Source organism: Trachymyrmex septentrionalis, unplaced genomic scaffold, assembly GCF_001594115.1.
Source record: "Trachymyrmex septentrionalis isolate Tsep2-gDNA-1 unplaced genomic scaffold, Tsep1.0 scaffold74, whole genome shotgun sequence".
NCBI classification, from domain to species: domain Eukaryota; kingdom Metazoa; phylum Arthropoda; class Insecta; order Hymenoptera; family Formicidae; genus Trachymyrmex; species Trachymyrmex septentrionalis.
The window spans coordinates 725,592-751,537 of NW_017305927.1; the positions used below are offsets into that span (position 1 = coordinate 725,592).

Sequence of the window (25,946 nt, forward strand, 5' to 3'; positions counted from 1 at the left end):
TCCTTTTATGTTTAGATTTATTTAATAAGCAACAAAATTGACCGAATCAGAGGAAAAACGCAGACAGATGTATGGAAAGAAAGGAAATATGTTGGCTTCCGTTGCAATATATACGACTAACGCTACTGCCAATATAGAGATAGAAACCCTATCGATGTTTTTCTCGGAAAGATGTGTACATTTTGATGATCGAAGTATTCGTGTATCATCGAGTGCTGTATCGAACTAGCTGCCTTTGAAAATGCGAGAGATTCGGTCTCCTATCCTCACCGCTTGTTTAGCAATAACAATTTGCCAGTACATTGAAAAGTAAATGTTATCAATTCAGCTTTATCAAGTCCAATAATTCGTAACTAAATTTAATCAGCTGCATATAACGCTGAATACGCGGTGAAGATACGAGGCTCTCGTTTGTTCTGCAACACATTGAAGAAGCTTATCGAAGCTTCCGGTTGGATGGACATAAAATATCCCATTCAACGTCGTCGCCCATCTTTTTCGCGCGAGAGATATACGCGGCAGGACGCCCCTCTTATTAATTAATTTTTCTTTTTTACTTTGATATCGTCTGTACTGAGATCACCTGGCGTTCGCTGACCTAAAGTAATCGAGCTACACTGTGTAACAAAGTGCGCGTTGTAAAGTGACTGTATATACAAATATAAATTATGCGATTATCTTGCTTGCATACTTTTTTCTTTCCTCTCTTTTAATTTTTAAATTTGCTCTTATTTAAAATCACTCGAAATTCCTCGAAATGATAAGAAAATGTAGATCAGAAACAATATTATAATCTATTTATATATCTTACCAGGTAGCAAGTTGACGTTATCTATCATTATTTTGACATCAAAATGATGTCTTTAATATTAAAAAGACAACAAATAACGTTAGCTTGCAACCTGATGTTACATTTCGATAAAAATGTATCTACGGGACATGTGAACTATTGTGAAACTATGCTTACTCAGAGAAAAACATAGTGCGGCATAAACTATACAATATATTTTATATTATGTAGAATTAATGCACATAATTGAATAAATTATATTATAGTTATAATCACTATAAAATAGTTTATTTAACCACATACATTAATTCTACATATAAAATTTAAACAGTCACTTATATAGTTGCCATTACTATGTCGTTTTCTCTTAATGCAATATCTTTGAAAGACATAGAATATATGAGATACCAATTATTTATTTTTTGCGCCAGATATTTACATAATTAACAGTTTCAGTAAAATATTTCTATAAAAATTGTATTAATCGCTAATCGTTCTACATTATGTCACATTAAAATATCTCACATGCGCCACTCGCAAAAATATTTACACCAATCCGCATTCATTCATTCTCAATATACAGAACCGACGAATTGAATACAAATTATTACATATTATACTGGTCATCCGTGTTACTTTCTGTGAAATATAAATGAATAAATAAAGGTCAAACTGGATCCTTTGATTACGACAATCACGAATGTCATTTGATGATAACATTAATAGAAACAGTGATAATTTAACTATCCAGTTCAATGTTTCGGATTTCCTCAAGTCGTTGATTATATTCTTTACGAATTTCTTCGATGGATTTGATTAGAAATATTGGTACGTCATCGTCTCTTCTCTGGAAAAATTAAATGTATATATAATACAGAATAATAAGTAATATTAAATACACAACAATATTAAAAATACAATAAATAAATTAATTATCAATTTTTATCAAATTTAATCTTTGCAAAACCATTCATAACTAAATAATTTTTCTCAATTTAATGAGAAAACATTTAAATGTTTGAAATATTATTAATCCATTTACCTGAAAAAGACATTCGCCTTCGAATTCTAAAAACTTCTGTTTCCTCGCTCTCAGCAACAATCCTACACATTTGTTGCTAATATTTGTGTAAATGTTAAAGATATCGCCAAATGTAATGGCGATTACGTCAGGTTGATCCCGACAGGGTGTGCCTTCGTGGCTAATAATTTCGCAAAGCTCCAGAATTTCTTTCAAAACATGAGCGTTCGCTTTGCGACCGCGTAAATCGGATAAAGAACCTGCTTCTGGTCTAATAATGATAAAAACAATTTAATAATAAAACATTGTTAATTAACTAACTATATAAATTAATATAAAACAGTTATATCGTTATCAATTTATATTTATTTATTATAAATATCATTAAAATATAAAATGATCACAAAACTTTAAATTTCACATACCTGCCATATTCTTCTTTCGAGAATTTCGGCTTTTCGATATCCAAACCAGAACTGAACGGATTTTTGCTCTGCTTGTCTCTATGTTTGTCAGCATATTGGTTGAACATAGCAACCTTGGCTCCCAAAGATTCCTTCAAAGGCAGGAAGGCAAATTAATTATTAATTTATTATTAGTCCATTAAGACAAAATAAATCAAGAAATATTTCATTTCGTACAACACAAATTATTTGTACAAGCAAAGTATCCGTAGAGTTTGAAAATGAAGAGAGACAAATTTTATATTCTGAAAATTCGTAGACTCAAGATGCTTCGATGAAAATTGCACGGATTTGAGTTATTCGGCACCTTATGAGACAGGAATTTCTGGGAGTTTGCCAAACTAAGCCTAAGGATTGACCCTGACCATAAATGACGTCTCAATGGCACCTTGACAGATTTTCACAGTCGCGTGTGTAGTTACATTCACTCGCACATTCTACATTCATTCGTATCGGGAGAAGCAAAATTTGAATTAAAATCCTTTGTATTTTAAGGAAAAATTAAATTTAAATTGACATCTTTTCAAAAAATTGTTCCCAGCTAATAATGAGACATGGATAAGTTCAATTAATAGGTTAACAAATTTATAGGAATTTGTTATAAATATATGCTCTTGTCAAATATTAATATTGTCAATACAATGTTTTATTAAATTTGTTAAAATAATTATACTGAAAAATGATTCAGTAAAAATATATTAAAGTAATGTTATCCATCTCCAATATCATCAATATCTCTCATTTTAATTTTCTATTATTTTTTATTATTTATAAAAAATTATAAATTATATATATTCTTATAATTAACTTTATCTGACAATTTTTCATCAAAGAATTCAAATTATTTCAAGTTATTTCTCAAAAAGCTATTGCTAATTTGTTTCCAAAGAATGATGTAATCGAAAAAGACGTTTCAATGATACTCACATACATCATCGAAGACATTATAGTATCGTGATTAAATTCAAAGTCACAAGAAAGTAATACTCGAAGTAAAATAAAGAAGATGCGTGTTTCACCTAAGTAGTAGAAACTATCTTGAACCGACACCCTATTTTCACTTCCGGTACTCCGATACCAAGTTCACTCGGCACTGCCGACACGAATACGACGATGTCGCGATGCTGCGCGGCTCTTTTTATAAGAAACCGACGGCGTCCCAAGGGCTCCCACCCTGCTGTGGAATATTTCGGCGCAGTCTGAAATATTTGCCATGTTCTGAGCCGATTCCCAGGCTCTTGATTGGTTGCCAGACGGCCTTCTGCATACTCCGGAAATGATAATTCATCAATCGCAAACGTAGATTCATTCATGTTGTATTCTGCTTTCGGGAATCAGATCGCAAACGGAACAGTTTGTTTACCGAATAAACGATTATACGTACGATATAATTCGCGAAAAACGAGTATGTTAACATTTCCCAAAATGTCGCACTATATACCCGCTATAAATTTCACTTACTAATCATTTGTGGGAATCATAATTCCAAAATTTAGTGTTAACAAATACAGAAAAATATTTTTTTAAACATATATACATATATTTCATTTTTATTAGGCATAAAAAATTCTATATAAAATGTATTTTTGTTTACTTAACTTGAATATTCAAACCATTTCTATAAATAAAAAAAATAGTAAGTAATAAAAATAATAATACTAATAAATAGTAGTAGTGATAAAAATATTTAAGATAAGTCTTTAACAGTAAAATATTTATTTCTAATTTCCGAAAAGAGAAATCCTGAGATTGACTTATTTTTTTATCCATTATAATAGTCTGCAAATCTAGAATTATGATATACAGAGACATTTATAAAAGCAACGATGTTGCGAAAGAGCCGTAAATCAATTGGCAATGTAATTATATCGGATCGCGTGCACGTCTCCCGAAATTAGCGGCCTTCATATAACGATCGCATGACCATTCAGGAAACTTGAGTATACATGTCTAGAGGGCGACGAGTACAACGTGTACTCAACGCAGCACAACCCGAATTTAATCTCCTAAATTAACTTTTGACCGACGACAATTTGTCACTGACAGACGAACGATATACGAGCTGGATCGCATAAGCTCGAATGCGCGTAAATCGCGAAGGCACGAAGCAATCCACATCGATAAAACATCTTAAATATCTCGCGTGATCTTAATTTATCTAAGGATCCGTTAGATTTGTACATTCTCCGTCGTGCGTGATATTCACTACTTTATCCTATTACAAAGCTATTTCATTATCATGGCAAATTGCGTTTCTATTTAGCGCTTAGCAATATTCATTGCAACATAGAAGGAACAATTTTGTTGAAGTATTTAAAAATTTAGCTAGATATAGAAAATAAGATCTGAAAATAATTTAATTAGATCATTAAAATAATTATATATGAACGCTCAAATTAATTGCTAAAATATCAACAGTTTTTGCAGCATTATCGTCATACTTGAATCTCCGACATAATTACTTTAAATAATTATTTCGATAATCTAATAAAATTATTTTCAGAACTATATGTGGCTAAATTTTTAGACATTTTAGCAAAACCATTCTTTCAATACATAAAACTCTTCAATTATTTTATTGTCTAGCATCGAGAATAAAAGAGAAAAAGAAAGAATTTTGAAACTGTCACTGATTTATAGTTCGAGAGCTATAATTTAAAAAAAATTAATAATGACATTATTTATAATATTACTTATATTCGGGACTCTCGCGAGAATTTAACTTAGAAATACACAATTTTGTGTAAATATTCATTTCGCGAGAAACGCCACGCAAACATCGCAAATATCACCATGATGACCATCCATAAAAGGAGCTTCAAGAAGATGACGTTTACGACGTTGCATTTTCATTACTTCTGAAACATACTCCGGAATTAGATCCGTTTCCTCTCATCAACAAACGCGCGTACGAGTACGTCAATGATACCCTTGTACTTGTAATACAAGCTCAAGAATGCAAATATATAAACTTGTAATAAAATTTATTTCTTAAGAAATATTTCATTAATTTAAAAACTGCTTTATTAATAATATTTTATATTTTGGCGGAGTTTTTAAGCTAATTTATGAAGATATTACGAGCATTAATTTAAAAAATTTCGAGAAAAGAGGTTTTGATAAAAATTAACTTTAATTAAAGATTTCATGTTCTAATAATCGTCTATTAATCTTACAGTCTTAAGTTATTCTAGAATTATACATCTTTCGTTAAAAAAGACATTTGTTTTTAGATTTTCGCTTTCTCTTTAAATTGTAGCTTTCTTAATTACATTAAACAATCTTTGTTTAAATTGCTTAATACTTGATTCTCTCTCAAGTGCTTATAATTTATGGTGATACACTTGCTTATAACTTCATCAATTTTGAAAACAATATTGAAGAGACATATTATTAACGTCTACAGTTTAAAGCAAGAAACTTTTAAATTTTAAAGTTTGAAATAAGAAAACTTTCTTAATAATTCCTTTCCTTTCGTCTACTTGTGAATCGAGGAAGAACTGGATGGAATGAAAGAACTCGGACTTAGTACGATATCTGTGACTGAAATCTTTAAGACAAACTTAGACCCGGAGTTATAAATATACTATTTAAAATTCCAGAGGCCGTATATATAACGTTCGTCGCGTATGTGCGTGGTGGAGTCTATAAATTATCCTACCGGTGACCCTCCGTGTGGCAACGACCCGTCTGAGAATTCTAGCTTCTTGTCAATCGATGAAAAAAGCTCACATCAAGAATGCAATAAATCATAATCAACAGAAGCAACAAAAATATAGTCTAGGTCAGTCTAGAACAAAATTAGAGGTCTACTACATATGTGCTATCCGTAAGAAATGAGGGGACATTTATCTGAACTTCAATCACAAAAGTTGAAGCTTATAGTAGTGACGTTTAAATAAAAAGATAAAGTATCTTCATAAACACATCAAAAAAATAAATTTTCCTGACATTACTAGGTCTTTCTGTTTGCTGCGAGATTCTAAAATTTATTATATGTAGTTTATTATTTCTTCAGTACAGTTTTATGGAGTTTATGGAATTGTTTTCTCTTAAAAATCATGGAGACATCGAAAAATTGAACACGATATTGTTTATAGGATGTAACGGACATTCAGAGTTTTCTGTATATAAAAGCAATTTTCCTCCCACTGTGATGAGGTTCACGTATTCGTTCATTTTTGGCACATGACACCAGATTTCGAAGTAATTAGGCGAATCTATGTTGACAGACTTACATAACTGAGGCCAAATTAAAGTCATAAAATTACTCGAACGACATACAAAGCTCATTTCCTGCATTACATAGCCTAGTTTAGTACGCAGTAATTAATGAAGCCTTTCACACAATCATATCTGCAGAGTAATATAAGAATATGTTAACTAAAATGTAATTGTTAATTTTAAAAAATTTATATGTTAAAATCAAAGTACGCATATGTATGCTTAGCGTTATAAATATCTTGAAGCATAATTTAGTAACACATAAATTGGAGGATACATATCCAAAATTAATGCAACCTTTATCGATGATTCTAGAGTTTCCTTTAAATTTAAATTAATATAATACTCATATTTATGCATTATGCCAATTTTAAAAGATTTCAAAGCAAAAAAGATAGGCAACGATTTAAATATTCGTTTATCGTTAATTATTATTTCAAAATTTAAAACTCTATATTAATTCATTTAACACTGTATAATTGTTATTTATTTTTGGATTTTACGTTTAATTTATCATCAAGTAACTTTATGTATATCAGATCAGATACAATAAATACAATTTTACAATTAAAAATAATGAATACATTTAAAGTTAATTTAATTTCATGTTTGGAGTATTTCATTGTATACGTTTATACCAAATATATATGATGAAAGATCACGCGTACAACTTTTGCACGTGCGTCAACGTGAATGCACGCGCCATTGACCGATGTCAACGAAACGTGGGCATCAAATAAGACGTTGGTATTCAAATCTTTTCTTCGTCACAATCTAGAAGTGTTGGCACTCGTTTCTGTCTCCTGTATTAGTCACAGTCGCATATTCATACGACTAACGATTCGTCCACCTGTACAACCAGATCCACATTCCCTTCTGCTTCCAATTCATTCTTTAAATTTCGATTTAATTAAAGAATTTTCTCTTCCAAAAAACATAGAGTTCTTAACACGTCATAAAAAAAGGTTCTGATACATAATATTGCAAATACACAATTGATAATATAATATAATAACGACAAAAACAAGAAATAAAATAATTAATACTAAAATAACAAATGTTAAAGTAACAAATATTAAAATAAAAATAAAAATATATTTTAATTTTTTTGTTTTAGTATTTTGTGTTTTAATTCGTGTTTAAAGGAAAATCGATACTAAAAAAATCTCGACAATATTATGGCATTAAATATTTTTAAACTTTCTAATGAGTTATCTATGGAAATACAAAACAATGTAGTAATATTCATTTAATTATTAATATAATAAAGAAATTATTATCTCATAATTATTTCTTTATTATATCAATATTTAAATAAATTATTAATATAATAATTAATTATTAATATCATAAAGAAGGCAGATTCTTCTTAAATTATGAGACAAAAATATATTTTAAGAATCCATGGAGAAGATGTCAATCGTCAAAATCTGTTGTAAAAGAAGATATAGATCGAGTCATCGAATACAAGAAAGATTGTAATTTATTTGCTCGTAGCCTTGGTCGGACGCCAGACGTGACCTCGTTCAATACGATATCTTTCTTTCCTACTTGACAGTTCAAAGTACGAAGTTTGGTATTTGCTGCGGAAATTTCAAAGACACTCCTCAAAATAATTTTAAACAATTTCTCTTCAAATTGTAAAAGGTAATATCTAAACGATTGGCCACCCTCATTGTACTTGACAAAATAAGTATTAACGAAATGCAGAACCTTTTTCATTATATTAAAAATATGGAAGACTATGTATTAATTTATATGTAATAATAAATAAAAATAACTATTATGTATAAACAAATCTTTCCTTACAAGTCAATAGGCAGAGAAAGTAGGTTACCTTAACGTAACGATCGATCTGGATAAAATAGAACATGCCATCAACATATACGGTCGGTTAAAAACGGAATACCAGGAAATATCCTCGACTTATCAAACTACATTAATCGAAAACTTGTTTACATTCCCTAATTGTTAGTAATCCTAACTTAGAATTTGTATTTCACCATATTGGACATCAATTGCCCTGATTCGGACTTTCATCTCGCAATGTTTTTGATTTCTGGCAACCAAAATATCGGTAATATATCAGAGTCTGTTAGAATAACGAATGAGTATATAACAATTCAATCATGCCACGACATATGCGGAAATCGCGGCGAATATCTCTCTTTCTCACTTTTTCAGTTATTTCTGATCAACAGTCGTTATTTTCAGCTACGTTCGTCACAAGTCCGGAACTCTCGTGGCGACTAATCGCCACTTTTGAATCTATTTCACGGACATTAACTTTGACGATCATTTGAAAAATTACCAGCAGTTAAAGAGAAGTGAATGAATTAAATACTTTTCTGAAACCGAACGTATACCTACATCAATTAGTGATCAAAAAATTATGTAAAACTACATTTGCTTTAAACGATTTGCTATAAATCGTACGTGTTCTTTTTTGTCAATATCAAAGTTTTAGATTTTATAAACAAAAAAAAGGAGAAGAAAGAGATTTTGCTAGTATAGAAGATTCAATAGAAAGAAAATGTTGTAAAAGAATTAAAGTGATAAAGACAGGACATGGTCAGACAGTAGTAGTTACTTCTGGTCCTTCAGCTTTATATTTACATATAAAACAATTACTACTTTAATAAAAATTCTTGAAACCATATCTTTGTATAAATAATATTTAATAAGAATATTTATTATATTTATACAAATATTCTTATCAAATGCCATAGATAAAGATATATTTTCAAGAGTCGTTAAAATGCGAAACTCTTTTTATTTTTATAAAAAAGTGTAAAAGTATGAAAACAGGATATTCGAAGAAAAACTATTTAGCATTTATATAGTACATAGTACACACTATATTGAGTAAAAAGCCTTAGTAAACATAGGTCGAAAGCTTAACTATTTCTAAGTATAAACAATTTTGTGTGTGTGTATGTGTTTCATATCATAACTAAAGTATCATAATTAACTCTTATTGTCTCTTCTACTTGTTGCATGCGACATGAAAAGAGAGAAATTGAGATAAGTAGCACATTGATAACTTATTTGGGAGAATTACGGGTCCTATTGAGATCTCTATAATATCCATCCAATCGTAATGACTAGTTGATTTTAACTTACTGACTCGCAGTGAAATTTTTCATTATAAAGTACGTATAAAAATTGAATCAGAACGCAGTTTGTAAATACTAAGGCAAATCTTCACGTCGCATACGGCACGTAGAAGCCAATAAATCAGTAATGATACAGTTAATATACAAAATTGTTTATATCTTAGAAACGGTTAAGTTTTCGATTTATATTCACTAAAGCTTTTTTACTCAATCAGTATAATATATACTGTCTACCTATGATATATAAATGCTAAATGGGTTTTTTCTAACATCCTGTATATGTTAAAGATACTTAACAAGAAAATATTTAATACTTATAAAAAGTAAGGAATATGTATAGGCAGATACGTTAATGGAAACAATAAAAATAATAAAACGAGAAATGCACAAGACACGCGATCAAATTAACAAAAGCTTTATTATAAATTTGAGCTTGGGTTGAGCGATTTCTTTACACGATGTGACCAGTGCCAAGTGTATCAAAACGTCACCGTAGAGAATTTTGCTACTGACCTCTTCTGAATCACTATAATACTCCATCTTCGAAATGCGCAAAACGATCGTTAGGCGCCAATATTTATCGAAACTGTAGTTATATAATTGGATTAGCGGAATCGGAAATTATATTACGCACACCAATTTAATTTTCTCCACAATCTTTGGAGGTTGCACTGACCTCTCTCACGATGAGACTTAATTCGAAATGACTGTTTAGTTCTATTTATAATCGTAGCGAGCACGTGATGCAGCCGACATGTTCCTCGAAAATATGAACTGAAAGTTTTCCACTAAAACGACATTAATAAATATTTATCTATGAGTTTTTATACAAAAAAATAAAATAAATCATTCAATTTGACTATGTCAATTGCAATGGTTTATTTGATTATTTATTGTATATTCTCTGTATTTCAATAATTATAAAGTTTAAACATATTTTCCAACTTCTATAGTAAATATTCCGACCTTTATTCTAAATATAACATATAACTATATTCCAGTATGTCCGCCGATTTCTCCGTTTTTTTAATTACGCGAAATTAACAGAAATATAAGGACCGCTTACCTTACTGTTAATCATAGTAAATCAGTATATATTTCAACTGACAATGATAGTAAGATATGATAAATTATATTATGTTTAATTATATATTGTCAGATTGTTACGTATTAGAAATAAGTTTTACATTAGATATGTTTTTTGATTTTTACGAAGCCCCTAACTTTCAGTATGAGATATTTTGACAGTTCACGAAGAAAGAATTAGATATTAATACATCATATCCGCGCAATGTTGTAAAGTGATATTTAATACAATATAAACGATGATGAAATAAGCTCTAATTTTTTATGAGCTCTACATGCATCTTTGTAAAGTTAATATATTCAGGATAATATATTCAGGATTAAATATTTAAATTAATTTATTACAGTTCATCCATTTTAAGGTAACAGATCTATATTGAGATGTATATTTTTATATTATTTATATGTGTATTTATGCATATATGTCAGATAAATGTTTTCTTTCATAGTCCGTTACCTTAATATAAAACTTTTTTTCTCACTCACCGACCTGATGCACAGCGGATGAAATTATCAGCAATGAAGCTATGATGATTCTATAACAAAAATAAGATTCAAATTAAAGTAAATGTTCATTAATCAATGTTTTAAAAGACAATTCTTACTCAACAAATTTAGTTTTGCGTATCAAATGTTTTATTTGTCTTTCAATTAGATACTTAACTTTTACACATCCTCAGTTAAAAAATTATTAACAAATAGATGCTGATGGTTCAACTTTTACGCTTACAACTTACGGTCTTACTTTTACACAAAAAGTGCGTTATCGTATCGAATTCAAAAGAAATAAATTGGTGTTTGAAATAACACCAATCGACAAATTTTTGTTCACGCATTCAGAAACAGGTCGATTTTTTGTTTACATACATTTAGTTATGAACAACTAAAATTCGAGGATAGTTGACTCAGATAGATAGATTCAAATTGAAGTTACTATATTCAAAATACCATGATCTTACTCTTGACGCGCTCGTTGGAACGATAGAAGTTATGGTAAAAGTATGCTGGACCATGCAATGCAAACAAACTTGTAATTATATATTTTTCTGAAAATGATCTTCACGTAATTATACTCACCCCAAGGTTTTTTCACCGGGGCCTGATTGCCTCTCCTAAGCCTTTCTCCTTCCCTCCTAAGTTGTCCGAATTCATTGGATTCCCTCGATTCGACGTTCTTCATGTCAATATTTTCTAAAGCATTCGAATACACAATCCAATTAAAAAGGAATAGATGATATTTTTATATGCGCAATATGAAAATATGTCAATCACACTCACAATTTTCAGGCTATCCGGTTTGTCAGTTTCGTTGGACTTCCTCGATATGATGACGCTCGCGGCAAATACGAACAATGATCGCGCGGAATTTCATTTGCGCGGCACTTTTCCCAACCAAGAACGCAGTTCACGCCTAATCGCGTTAACAACCAACTGAACCGTGCGAATCGTTCGAAAATCTAATGCTCAAGGCATGCTAGTAATGCTCACACACTCGAGACTGTAAAATTCCTTGAGACACAAATATAATCAGGATACATCACTGCACTCCGTTATTCAATCACACAATTCGCAAACTCCATTAGACTAAAGCTGCGTTCGGAAACCTCACCCAAGTGTCCTAGAGTGCGTTCCGTTTCACGCATGATGTATCATTTTGGGTGCGTTCGAAAAGACACTATTAGCGCTATTTGTGTCATGCTATCTTTATTAGACGTAAAACAGGGATAGAATAACACAGATAGCGCTAATACTTAGGTTTATCGCGCGTCGCATACTTCTCCAATCATAAGTCCTACTCACTCAAACGTGCTCATTAGAGTGAGTAGGAGCTATGATAGGAACATATTGTTGAAACATATTGGAGTGTGCAACGCGAACAAATCTCTTGTCTCCTCGAATTCCTTTTAGTCTTCTCTAATATTCGATGAACAAGGATAAAATAATCATGCGTGATTATATGAGAACGAAACACATTCTGTAATTATATATCATTCATTAGACGTAAAACAGGAGTAAAATGACACACTCGAATAAAGTTTCTGAGCGCAGATTATCTCGAGAGCACAGAGTAATGCACAAAAATTGCTTGATTTAAACCAATATTATAGAGTCCGTTCTTATTTTAGGATTGTTTTAAGTAATAAGTCTTAAGCTGCTAATAAAGCCTTCTGATTAATTCGTGGCATCTTAAGACTGTATTTATAAGACAATCTTAAATATAAGAATCAACTATAAATACAGGTCTTATACGTTCAAAAACTTTACTCGAGTATCCGAATATGTCATTTTATCCTTGTTTTACGTCTAATGAACGATAAAGATAAAATAATACAATCCTGAAATTTCCAAACACAGCCGTGCAAAAGCGAGATGGCTAAATTACTTTCAAATTAACGAACAATAACCAGTTCGACTTGAACTATCCTTCGAAAGATAATCGCCCGTTAAGTAAATCGCGACAAAACGTTAATTTATATGTTTTCCAATCTTCATTCCGTCCTAATCTTTTCACATAAATCGTGCTATATACCGAGAAGTCCACTGCGTAACGATCAGCACTGCAATGTCTCTTGAAAGTGAAGTACGTCGCGAGTCGCGCGAATATCGAGAGTCAATTAGCCAATCACACGAATAATCCGAAGTTAATAGAGAACACTGCATCTTTTCTATATCCGTGATATTGTAATATTCACCGTAGTATAATTTCAAGCATAAATACAGCGCCGGGTTACACAGTTTCTATTGCGAATGATAGCGCGGCGACTGTTTTTGTAAACACCGCGCGACGCGATGTACCTACGACGTAATGTGTGACGTAGGTACGTAAAGCTGGGTTTACATTATTAGTCGCATCGCAGTGTCGCAAGCGTGCGGTCCAATCAAAATCGAGCTAGCTTGACGTTGATTGGACCGCAACGCTTGCGACTAATATAGAACCAGCTTAAATGTGCGCAGCACAAGCGCCGCGTGCTAATCGTTTCGCCGCCAGGAAATCAATGAAATTTCACGTGAAACTTTTCACGTTTCATTTTTCACTCATCGAAATTTTACGTGAAAATTTTCATAGCGATTATGGCCTGTATTCAGAACGCGCACAACAATATTAGCGCGCTATATATACTATACTTTACGTTACACATATTATAGAATTTTAGAGATAAAAGTGCACTTTTATCGATAAAAGCGTGTTCTGAATATAGCCAACATGTATATCTTGGACGTGCTGGATTATGAATATCTAGGCCGATATTCATAATCCATTTCTTATTTCAATATAATAAAGCTGTGGTTAAAGTTTCACTACTTTAAAGCGTTTGATTGACCAATTAGAAGAAAGAAGTTTTACAAATTAACTAATCAAAAACCGCTTTAAAGCACTCATAGAATATATCGCGTTGATCATATCTATAATAATCTATTTCCCGAAATAATAATCTATCGGAGAATAAAACGATTAGATTACATTTATCCTGATTTTAAAATATATTTATTAAAATGACTAACAATAAATTAAGAACTTTCAAAATTTTAAAAATTATATAAATAAAAATACAGTCATTTTTAATTACCATTAAATTTTGTTCTTTAATTTTTTTATAGAATACTATTTTAGGACGCTGTGCCATGGGACAAAATCAAAAATACTGGGCATATAGCGCGTTAATTTAAAATAGGCCTAATCTATAATGTGCTTTTTATTTTTTAGCTGTTTTTTGCCTTTTACTTTTTGCCTTTTTGTGATTATTTTAACGACAATGATCGTCTTTCTTATCACGTATTTCTTGTCTTTTTCGTCAACTTTTATCTCGAGCGACAGAGAAAACGAAGAAGTAGAATATATAAAGAGGCAAAAAGATAAGAGATGAAAAGCGATAAAAAGCAAAAGAGGAAGCAAAGAGCACATTGTAGATTAGACTTTATATATAATATTATAAATTTGATTAAATCACACTATGTACTTATAGATTAAAAGTTACTTTATATAAAGAAAGAGAGAGTATCTAATAAAGTAACATAATATAATTAACTTCGATAATGAAAAAATATACATGTAAATATGAGTATATTTTATTAAATAACAACAATATCATTACTTGATATTCAATTGTTTAAAATATTTATACGCTTTTACATTTAATTTTGCCAATTTCATGTTAAAGCGCTTCTTTTATCCCAACTAGAACAACAAGTCTCGATAACGTCAAAATGACATAAAAATAAATCAGAAATGTTTGAAAAATGACTTTTAATGTCATTTTGACATCATTCTGATATCATAATGACTTGTTGTTCTACTTAGGTAGCATACATTAGTAAAATATGTAAACAACTTCGCTATTACTCGTTAGAAATTTGTGTAAATGACTACATAATTCGACATGACCGTTTTATGGACCGTCTATACTGAGAATATATATAGTATTGTAAAGTAAGCTGTAAACTATAAGAAATTGACCAATCCTAATCGACAATTCTCCTCACATTTGATTGCAATTGGTCGATTTCTTATGACTAAGTTCCAAAACGCAACGGATATAGTAAGCCTGCTGTAAGAAACCAACTAATCATAGTCAATTGTTCTCCTCGTATTCGACTGTAATCAATTACCGATTAATATCTACAACTTAAAGCTTATTATATCTGTTTTAAAACTTAAAATTTACTAAACGCGATGCTACAAATGTTTTTAACCGTTTTTTTTATTAGTTACTTTGTAAAATTCTTTTTTCTAATTAGTCAATCAAGCGCTTCGAAACATTTGTACACTGAGAAAAAATAGTCAATTTTAATAAATATTCAGTTGAATATTGCCAACTAAATATTTATTAAATATGAAGACATATTTATTTGATACAAGAATCATTTGGTTTAACAATCATTCTTTTTAATAAACAAATATTTATTTATGGTAAGTAAATGTTTAGTTGAACTAAATATTTATTAAAATTAACTATTTTTTTCTCAGTATAGTAAAACTTCGACCACGATGTATATCACATCACTCCCATTGCAGACGGCTCTTTAATGCCCTTTATACATATTGAAATTGAGGCGCTGATGGACGAACTTGGCATAAAACGCGAGCATGTCTTCCCCCAAGTGACTCAAGTTTTTCTTTAGCATCGCGAACGAGTGACGATAGTTCGCCACAACGATGTTGTTCTTTTGTCCTCTCGTCGAAGAGGAAAATAGATTCTCGCCGGCCGGTCGGGAAGACCAATCGAGGAGATTCGCAAACACGTAGACCGTCGTAGGCGCAAGCGCCGCAACATTGCACGTTTCAGATGGCATCGTAGTCGTTTGTTCACCCCTTTACCCTCCCGCCAGATCCGGGTAGAGCTTTCTGTCTTTATACCTCTACTACCCGTCTCTTCCTCCCTCTCTCGTTCCACCCTCTTGCTCGCTCCATGCTTCACGAGCTTGCGTGCGCGGCAAGACGGGTGGCAGAGCTCCGCGGTGATTTTCAGAGTGGACGGTCCAACGTCGAATCCTCGGGTAAGTAAATCAACCTGTGTTGCAAGAACGACGGTCATCCCCAGGAATTCGGAAGACCGTCCCAACCTGCGATAGAGGTGGGCGAGGAGTTTCTATCGGTTCTCGTTACGTGAAAGCTCAAGCCGGCTTCGTTCGCCAACCAGTCATCCAGCCAGCTTAGCTGGCCAGCGAGAGTATCGATTCGAGCCGGCGCGCCGCTTACTCTCGGGGCGAATCCGCCCTAGCCTCGTCGCGCGTCCGCGAGCCGGGGGTGTCTGTCGCAGGTAAAAAGGTTCCTCCGTGCGAGTCGCGCGAGTCCGACGGTGCAGCCGACGACGGAAAGCCGGCCATTACATTGGCGACCGGTTACGTTAACGTTCGATTAAGCGCCGTGGGACTTCCTGAGTGTCGATCCATTGATCCCCCGAGGGATTATTGGTGCAGGTCGGGGTGCGTCGTCGCGATCGATTGATCGGGCAACGGTCGATCGGTAAGTGGTACCAAGCTTGCGGTAACCTGGGGTTTTAACCTCGTTGCGCGATATGTCGTAATCGCGACGTTTTAATATACCTCGTATCGAATCCGCCATGTGTTCCTCTTCCAAAATGTATCGAGAGAGAGAAATCGCGCGATCCGGTTGCACGATTGTTTAGACGAGTGAAGAGAGGACGCGAAATTCGGCGATTTTCGGTGGAAATCCCTGATAGTGACATCACGAAGACGACGTTTCGGAGCAAGTAATCGCCAATGAGAAATGGCCGCCTTCGTGGGGCTGTGACTATTATTAGAAGAGGCAGGCCGGTACGCGTTACGATAAGAACGCAAGTTGCAAAGCGAGCGAAGTGAGGATTGGTACAACCAATTGCACGATACTGATTTTCTGATTCAGTTGATACCGAGTAATTCGATCGATCAGTCCGATTTTTATTCAATTACGTGATGTACATTTCCGGTATAAACAGTGGTTTCTAAAATCTAATGCGGGTCTTGATGGAAAACAATCTCTAATAATTCAGCTAAAATTACTTGCTATCTTTCTAAATTATAATCTTTTAATTGTAAAAAGAAAATTTAATTGTGATCAATATTGACTTATTAATCTGATTAATAATTGTATTGCTGCGTAATTTATAATTCATTTGAAATTCTGAACTCTTGAATGAATTACATTCGATCGTAAATAGAAATGAGATTAATCTTAGAAAAGTCCTTGCATCGGTTTCAAAAATTTATTACTATTAAAATCGATAATTCCTTTGAATTTTAAAATATTATGAATTATCTTTAACAAACACTAAATTATTTTCAATAATTTTTACAAATAACTATGTCTAATTAGTTTCTAAAAAATTTTCTAAAAAAATAATCAATGATTTAGTCGTTTTCGGATACTTTTCAGAAACTAGGCGGAAATTCCTCCAATCAGGCAATGATCTGTTTAATTCGATTTTTATAGTATTTGCCATTCGGATCAAAAAAGGAGTACTTTTTAATATATCCCGTATACCCCACCGCCTACGTAGATCGAGATTGCTAGGACAGCATACACCCTTTATTGATCTAAAAGGCGGACTCACGGGTCGGGAATTACCTGGGCCGCGGTATACGATTCGGTTTGAGTCCATTGGAATGCGGCCGGCTGTCCTAATTAAGTCCCTTTCCAATTGATATAATTGAAGCAAAATTGTTTTTTCGCGGCGAATTGCGATCGCCTCGACAGAGAATAACCGCGCACGCTCGATCCGATACCACTCATATTTATACACGTACGTCAAGGAGAAGGGGAGAGAGAATGAGTGAGTGAGTTTACAAGCCCTGCGTGAGTCTCTCCTTGAAACGAATCAATACCCTTTGTAGCTTGCAAGAGGTCCTCCGTTCTCGCGCGTCAATATTTATCGCCTCTTTAATATCCGATCAACGTATAACGCGTGAAACTTCTCCGATGCCTCATTACAGGCGAACATAAAAATTTACAGGGTTATAATTAATTTTTATTGATAGCACTACACAGTACAGTAGTACAACAGTTATAATTAACTTTTATTGGTAGTACGCGCGCGCGTTAAGTATCGATATAGGAATTTGCAAAATTATATATTTATAATAGATATGATTAAAGGACAAGATATTGTTGACACATTGCATCTAAATATTATATCGTTTGATTAATAATGTCATATTTTTTTAAACTTTAAAGAACAAAATTTATATTTATATTTATTAGTTTATTCGAAATGTAACTTTATTCCACTACTGCAGTATTGCCATTTTTTGAACTCAATATTTTATTTCCATTTCGACGAACATGTCAAAACACTAATATAAAATAAATACGACATATTGTGTAACGATACAATAAATTTCTCGAATAAATATAATAAATATATCTCTCTAAAATTTTTAGTGAATCACACACTGCAGGGCGAAATCGCGCTCTTAAATATTGAAAATTGAGCTATTCTTTTTCAAAACTGGCTCAATTTTTACTTTTTAGAATACTTTAGAATGAGAATCCATTTCAAAGAATTTAGAGAAATAGATATAAGTATGTTACGAATATAATAGATACCATTATCAAAGAAATTATTTCTCTAATTATATTATCTATAAAGCTATTAATTATTGTGCATATTATTCGCACACATTGTTGTAAATCGGGACGAAAGATGTCTTGAAGACATTTTTAAGACGTCTCTTAGATGGTTCTTTAAGAATCTTATGTCGCTCTGTGCGATCTGTAGATCCAAGTTCAATCCCACATGCGCGATTTTTCGCATTTAAGGAGCCGAAAATGACTCCATTTTACCCACGTCAATTTCAGTACTTCAACTTCATTATATAAAAAAATTGAACATTTCAATGATAACTCAATTTACTGATGAACCACTTTAATATGCGGAGCTTATAGTTTAATACCGGTGACTAATCATCTGGTGACTAAGAAATCTTTCATCCACCAGCCATTCGGATCCGGCATTAAATTACAATATAGGTCTCATATATTAAGGTGATTTTTTTAGTTATAATAAATTGAGTTACTATAGAAATGTTTAATTTTTTTTATATAATGAAATTGAAGTATGAAATTGACGTCAGCAAAATTCGACAGTAGGTTAACAATAAAATAAAAAAGAAAAAAATGTTGAAAATGTAACTTTTCACGTATAATTTAGGCTACTGTCGATTTGGACGCTCTTTCAACGTTTTTCAGTATTTTTATTCTTATTTTACGTCTAATAAATAATAAAGACAGAATGATGATTACAAGCGCTTAAAGCGCGTGAGCGTCCAAATCGATCACAACCTTAGTGACAGAAAAGGTTCGCAGACGCTTCTTTGATTAATTGCACACAAATCTTACCATAGACTTTTCTAAAAAAGAGATTATAATAGTTTAAAAAATTACGATTTTAATAGTTACAAAAAAGTAATAGATCAACTATTTAATGACCATTCTGAAAAAATTTACGTGCATAAACCTCGAAAAGTAAACATAATCTCATCTTATTTTTATTCGATGAAAATGCAGTTCTTGATTTATTATCGTATGTTCCATACTATATTTAAGATATACAGTAGTTTTAATATTTTATTCAAGTTATGCAGTAATTTTGGGTAGGCCCTGGTGAGGCACTCTAAATTTTCAGCACTTTATTAAAGAACCATCTTAACACGAGATGTCATAATATAATCGCTATAGTGTTAGAAATGCTTCTTTTACATGTAAATAAAACTCATGAATAAAATTAAAAGTAATAAATGATTTAATTGAAAATTAAGTAATAAATTTTATGAAAAGTAAATTTCATAAATGAAAATTAAGTAACTATTGTAACTTAAATTTCACGAAAAAGACATTAAATTCATGTACATGTGCACAAATGTACTTTTTAATTACAAATACATTAAATTCAATGTAATGTCATGAAATTACGTTCAAATTGTGTAACTTAAAAGTATATTAAATTTCATGAAGTTTTTAATAATATCTTCTTGTGATAAATGTAAAAATCTTTTTTTAAAGTTATAACAAAATATTCTTTTTCAATTTAAGATCCATTAGCGTTTCGATCATGTTATTTGTTAATTAAGCAAGACCCACTCTTATGTATTGTCTCAAAAAATTTATGTAATTTGTTATTAATTATTGTAATTTGTTTCGTTTTCTGGGAGATATAATAGCAGCAATTTTGCTGATACTCTGTACCTTTTGTGTATACTCTGTAATTTTTTAATACACGATAAATAATATGATAATAATAATATCTGTAGACACTTTTTGTATTAATTCGATAAACAATGTCGTATTTATAGAAAATAATTTGGACATTAGTATTAGACAAATGACAATACCTAGACATAAAACCTAAAATCAAAACGCAAAATATTATGTCCCATTTTAAATTTTATGTTGTCTGAGTATATTGTCATTTGTCTAACACTAATATTAAAATTATCATTTTCTATGCGCAAACAACCGTTAAAAAATGGTTCTTGCTTGCTGTCTATTTACGTATGTACATGTGCATTACTTATAAGACAAGACAGCTTTAGAACATTCTATAACTGAATTGTGTGTGGCAGTTTAACACTGGCTTAAAATGTCTTCCCTTGTATCTATAATGTATGACCGATTTATAATAGACTAGTCTATAGACAAATACTACGCCGTCTATTCTATAGAGAGGGACGCATATGCCAAATAACATTAAGCACAAGTATTAAAGCATTGAAAATCGGTACATTTACCGCTCGATCGATAGCTCACTTCTGAATTCTCGACAACTTGTGTCAGCAGGTAGCTAGAGCCTCGACATCATGGGTAAGGAGAAGATACACATAAACATCGTGGTGATCGGCCACGTGGACTCCGGCAAGTCCACGACAACCGGTCACCTAATCTACAAATGCGGCGGGATCGATAAGCGGACGATCGAAAAGTTCGAGAGGGAGGCGCAAGAAATGGGCAAAGGCTCGTTCAAGTACGCCTGGGTGTTGGACAAGCTCAAAGCGGAGCGCGAACGCGGCATCACCATCGATATCGCCCTGTGGAAATTCGAAACAGCCAAGTATTACGTCACCATTATTGACGCGCCCGGTCACCGTGACTTTATCAAGAACATGATCACCGGCACCAGCCAGGCCGACTGCGCGGTACTCATCGTTGCAGCTGGTATCGGCGAGTTTGAGGCCGGTATTTCGAAAAACGGACAAACTCGCGAACACGCTTTGCTCGCCTTCACATTGGGCGTGAAGCAGCTGATCGTCGGCGTCAATAAGATGGATATGACCGATCCGCCGTATTCGGAAACACGCTTCGAGGAGATTAAAAAGGAAGTGTCATCTTATATCAAGAAGATCGGTTACAATACCGCCTCGGTCGCCTACGTGCCGATCTCCGGTTGGCACGGTGACAACATGCTCGAGCCGTCCCCGAAGACTCCCTGGTATAAGGGCTGGAAGGTGGAGCGCAAGGATGGCAATGCCGACGGCAAGACGCTCATCGAGGCTCTCGATGCCATTCTGCCGCCTTCCAGACCCACCGATAAGGCCTTACGGCTGCCGCTTCAGGATGTCTACAAGATTGGTGGTATTGGAACGGTGCCTGTCGGTCGCGTGGAGACTGGTATCTTAAAACCAGGTGATTATAGTAATATGACTTCTGGCAAAAATAATTAGAAGGAATAAGTTTAGTCGCACGAAGCAAATTCGGAAGATAGTAAATGAAAATTAATAAATGAAATCTAAATTCCTAAAGTGGGTACCATTTAGTTTTATAAATAGTTTCATAAATTTAAACTCAACTCTCTAATCAATCTTTTATAAAAATTATATGGAATGACGGTTGAGATCAAACCCGAAATCTGCCAACTACAAGTCAATCGTCCTTACACAAACCTAGGCGTCACTTTAAAATAGTCTAAAATCATGTTTAATATTTCTACTTGCTTTGAACAATGATGATTACTATTCATTTATATACCCTTCGTTTTGGTAGTGTGAAATTTTCATCCTTCGTCCGCAATTTAAGTTTTCAGTGTAGATGTTTATGTTGTTCCAGATTGTATAAAAATCTAAAAGAATTCTTACATACTTGTAAAAACTTTAATAACAAGTTTTTATTATCATAGAAGTTTAATTGTATTTTACTTATTTCTTTACAGATTTAAATTTATCTACCAGAATTCACAGTTAAAAAAATCGACTATGCTTTTAAAGTTCAACATTGCCAGTGGAGAGTTAATTATCTTTATTGTGACATTTATCGGACTAACGTATAGATTCTTATAAATAAACATAAACTTACAATTTTAAGGTATGCTGGTAACTTTCGCGCCGGCGGCTCTCACCACCGAGGTGAAATCCGTCGAAATGCATCATGAGGCGTTGACGGAAGCTCTGCCCGGTGATAACGTTGGCTTCAACGTGAAGAACATTTCCGTGAAGGAATTGAGACGCGGTTACGTCGCTGGCGATTCCAAAAATCAACCGCCGCGCGGTGCCGCCGACTTCACCGCCCAAGTAATCGTCCTGAATCACCCGGGACAGATCAGCAATGGCTACACGCCAGTGCTTGACTGCCACACTGCTCACATCGCCTGCAAGTTTGCTGAAATCAAGGAAAAATGCGACCGTCGTACCGGCAAGACTACCGAGGAGAATCCAAAGGGTATAAAAAGCGGCGATGCTGCAATAGTAATGTTGCAGCCGACCAAACCGATGTGCGTCGAGTCCTTCCAGGAGTTTCCACCCCTGGGTCGCTTCGCGGTCCGCGACATGCGTCAAACCGTCGCAGTGGGTGTCATTAAGGTACGAGGAATTACTTCGAAAGGTTTAAGGTAAAAGCGGACTGAGAACGCGACTTCAAATATAAAGAATATCTTCTTATTGTTTGAATTTTCATTTTTTTTTTAAATTATTCAGTTATCTTAGGATTTAATCTGGTTTTGGTTTTTGTTTTTATCACAATGGAATAATATCTTTTCACTGAAAATTTCTTATCTTATGCGGAATAAGAGAATCGACAACGAAAGAACCTATTTCATTTGCTTGACAGATAACCGCTTTTTTATTAAATATCTAAAATAAAGCCCATCATAATTTATTCTTGAAATCTTTGCGAAGAAAAATCTTTAGCGAAACAAAATATTTTTGAGTCAATCAATTATATTATACTTGCTATTTCATAAATTGCTTCATTACGACAAAGCGATAACAAATTTTTGATGAATGTTCAAACAGAGGCTACCTTACCAATTTTTTTTATTCATGTATTTGAAGGCAAAAGTAAATCTGCTCTCTTATCACACTTTTTTATAGTAATGTTCAAGAACAAGGGTTTCTTCATTTCATTAATTATAAGATACGAAGATTATTCTCTATTAAAATTTATAAAAGAGTGATTCTTTGTTTGTATAATTACAAGTGCTAAAGCAAGAAATAATTTATGTAACCTGCAAAAATAAAGCAGAGTTTGTTAAGGATTCGCTTATCGAATATTATATTATATTATTTTTATTAATTAACTATATCAAATAGTATAAATAATAATATAAATAAAAGAGTGATAATTTTTTCCGAGCAGATTCAGTTTCTACATGCTGAAATAAAATATATATTTCAAAAATATTAGTGAAGCAGCACATATACTTACTCATTTACCAAAATCTCTCTCTTATTGTTTGTACATTCTATTTATTTCAAAGTTGCGGTTGGTAACTGTCCAAGCTCATACGGAAAACATTTACTTTATGCAAATTATCATAACAAAATTGTTTTTCATAATTTTATATCTGTGTAACATTCGCAATTTTTAATGTTTGTACAACATTTTCATTAAATTCATGAAAACTTCTTATTGACTTTGTATATCTCGAAATAATTTAAATCGTAAAAAACATAATATTATTTTAAAAATAATATCAAATTTTCTTGTTCTCGAATTTAATATCTAGACTACAGAATACTAATTGTTTCCAAAAAAAAAAAAAAAAATACATAAATTCATACAGTTATGTATATAATTTAACGATTGTTACGTTTCTTCGCAGAGCGTCACTTTCAAAGATACCCAGGGCAAGGTAACAAAGGCCGCGGAAAAAGCCCAGAAGAAAAAGTAACCATCAAGCTTCCTCGGAAGCACGCAGTCCGCCGGCAGATGCCCTGTGGCAGCAGGCATCCCCGTGCAGCAGCAAGGACCCACCGTCAGGATGCAGCATGCCACCGCGGTGGCTGCCCCGCTCGACTCGTACTCGTCGACTAATACCAAAAGTCATAAGATGTTGTGCTTACCCCCGTTACATTATCCGGTAGTGTTAAACCCGCGCATCTATCCGAACCTGCACATTCAGTTCACCCATGCCCCGCGCACACCTCACATATGCTAGGAGGAGCGTTGCCCCGCGTCTTACCGCGTTTCTCTTAATTACTCGATATTGACGATATGTGTCCGGTATTTACCAGGTACTCAGTTCCCTTGGACTCTGTGTAGTTAGGTTTTTCAATTGATACAACACCGAGCATCAGCAACAACCACGGGGTGGTTGCGGAGACAGCCGCGCTCGGGATCCTCTCCCCTACTCTCGCGAGAGGAACGAGCGAGACAGCGGGTGCATTGCCTTCTCCTCGTCGGATGTCTCGTCTCTACGGGAGACGGAGCAACGACGAGTACTTAACCGCGTCGTGATCGGCGACGTCGAGGCGAGCGCCGCTGGCTCGCATACCCAGCAAGACTTCTCTCGATTCTTTTCGAAGGGTTCATTAAGGCTGATTTGTTCCGAGACTTGGTTGCCTCGCTCTCTGTACGATTAGTTTTATTATACTTATAAGATATTTATCTATAGTTATATGGGGATCATTAGACTATGCTCCCTCTCTTGTCGTCGGCGAGTTGCCGGCTGCCTCCCCCTCTCGAGGAGGAAGAACGATCTCGTCTCCTTAAAGAGGACGAGACATCCGTCGCGAATCGCTCATGTTGATCTCGGCGCTGTCCCTCCTGCTGACCATAGACGCGTTCTATGACATTGTTTTGACCCTTAGCCAGTATTACGTTGATGTAATAAAAAAAAATCTTTAATCGCATCTCCAAGTCTCTTTACTTTTTCCTTGATTATTACCTTTATAATTTCGTGAAAAATGGAAAATAATTATTATTAGATCGCGATTGCGTAGTTAAAATGATGAGAAGTGGAATATCTTCTTTTCTACGTCTCTGGTTGATCCAAATGTGTATGCAGGCGAAGAGATTGCGTAGGTAGACGTGACGTAAGACGGATGGTTGACGTAAAAGAAGAGAGGCCGGGTGTTTCTAAGGTAAATATAATTTATTCTGCATAAATTTCTTCTCCTCTCTTTGTTAAAGTTACATCTAGACGTGGTATGTACAAATATATTTAATGCAGTGATCTTACAAGAGTTTTTAGTGTAATGCAGGTCTTGGTCAGTCTTTAATTGCTGAGACCCGTTTTTGACGGGGCGCCGAGCAGACTCAATCCTCTCGTGATCGAACATGACACAGGATTATATTCGCAGAGAAAAAAAAAGAAACAAAACACTTTCTTCATATATAAGAGAAATCGAGAAATCACATAAGTGGAATTCATGAATCGTATATACATACATACATATATATATATATAATATACATATTTACTTTTAACCGATACTTACTCATAATACGTATATCATATACGTATTGAACTAACACAATTAATATTAAATAAATCAGAAAAGCTTGGAAAATTATGATGGACTATTGAAATTAAATATAT

General features: G+C 33.4%; 2 protein-coding genes across 7 annotated transcripts; one reads left to right on the forward strand and one right to left on the reverse strand.

Annotated features, from left to right (window-relative positions):
- Positions 1–1,186: 1,186 nt before the first annotated feature.
- LOC108754013 (actin-binding Rho-activating protein-like) lies at positions 1,187–12,182 on the reverse strand. Of its 3 annotated transcripts, XM_018496017.1 has the most exons (6): positions 11,980–12,182; positions 11,779–11,892; positions 11,188–11,237; positions 2,237–2,367; positions 1,833–2,082; positions 1,187–1,637 (listed from the first exon to the last, which is right to left on the reverse strand). In XM_018496017.1, the coding sequence occupies exons 4-6, from the start codon at positions 2,341–2,343 to the stop codon at positions 1,530–1,532; spliced, it is 465 nt and encodes a 154-aa protein (XP_018351519.1). In that variant the 5' UTR covers positions 2,344–2,367; positions 11,188–11,237; positions 11,779–11,892; positions 11,980–12,182; the 3' UTR covers positions 1,187–1,529. The 3 variants fall into 3 exon arrangements, with proteins under 3 accessions (XP_018351519.1, XP_018351517.1, XP_018351518.1); XM_018496015.1 differs by lacking the exons at positions 11,188–11,237; positions 11,779–11,892; positions 11,980–12,182 and adding an exon at positions 10,129–10,300; XM_018496016.1 differs by lacking the exons at positions 11,188–11,237; positions 11,779–11,892; positions 11,980–12,182 and adding an exon at positions 3,203–3,293.
- A 3,919-nt stretch (positions 12,183–16,101) lies between these two features.
- On the forward strand, positions 16,102–25,257 carry LOC108754002 (elongation factor 1-alpha). Of its 4 annotated transcripts, none has more exons than XM_018495996.1 (4): positions 16,102–16,197; positions 20,975–21,817; positions 22,493–22,986; positions 24,228–25,257. In XM_018495996.1, the coding sequence occupies exons 2-4, from the start codon at positions 20,995–20,997 to the stop codon at positions 24,294–24,296; spliced, it is 1,386 nt and encodes a 461-aa protein (XP_018351498.1). In that variant the 5' UTR covers positions 16,102–16,197; positions 20,975–20,994; the 3' UTR covers positions 24,297–25,257. The 4 variants fall into 4 exon arrangements, with proteins under 4 accessions (XP_018351498.1, XP_018351499.1, XP_018351502.1 ...); XM_018495997.1 differs by having other exon boundaries at positions 16,108–16,197; positions 20,972–21,817; XM_018496000.1 differs by lacking the exon at positions 16,102–16,197 and adding an exon at positions 16,230–16,666 and having other exon boundaries at positions 20,972–21,817.
- The last annotated feature ends 689 nt before the right edge of the window (positions 25,258–25,946 follow it).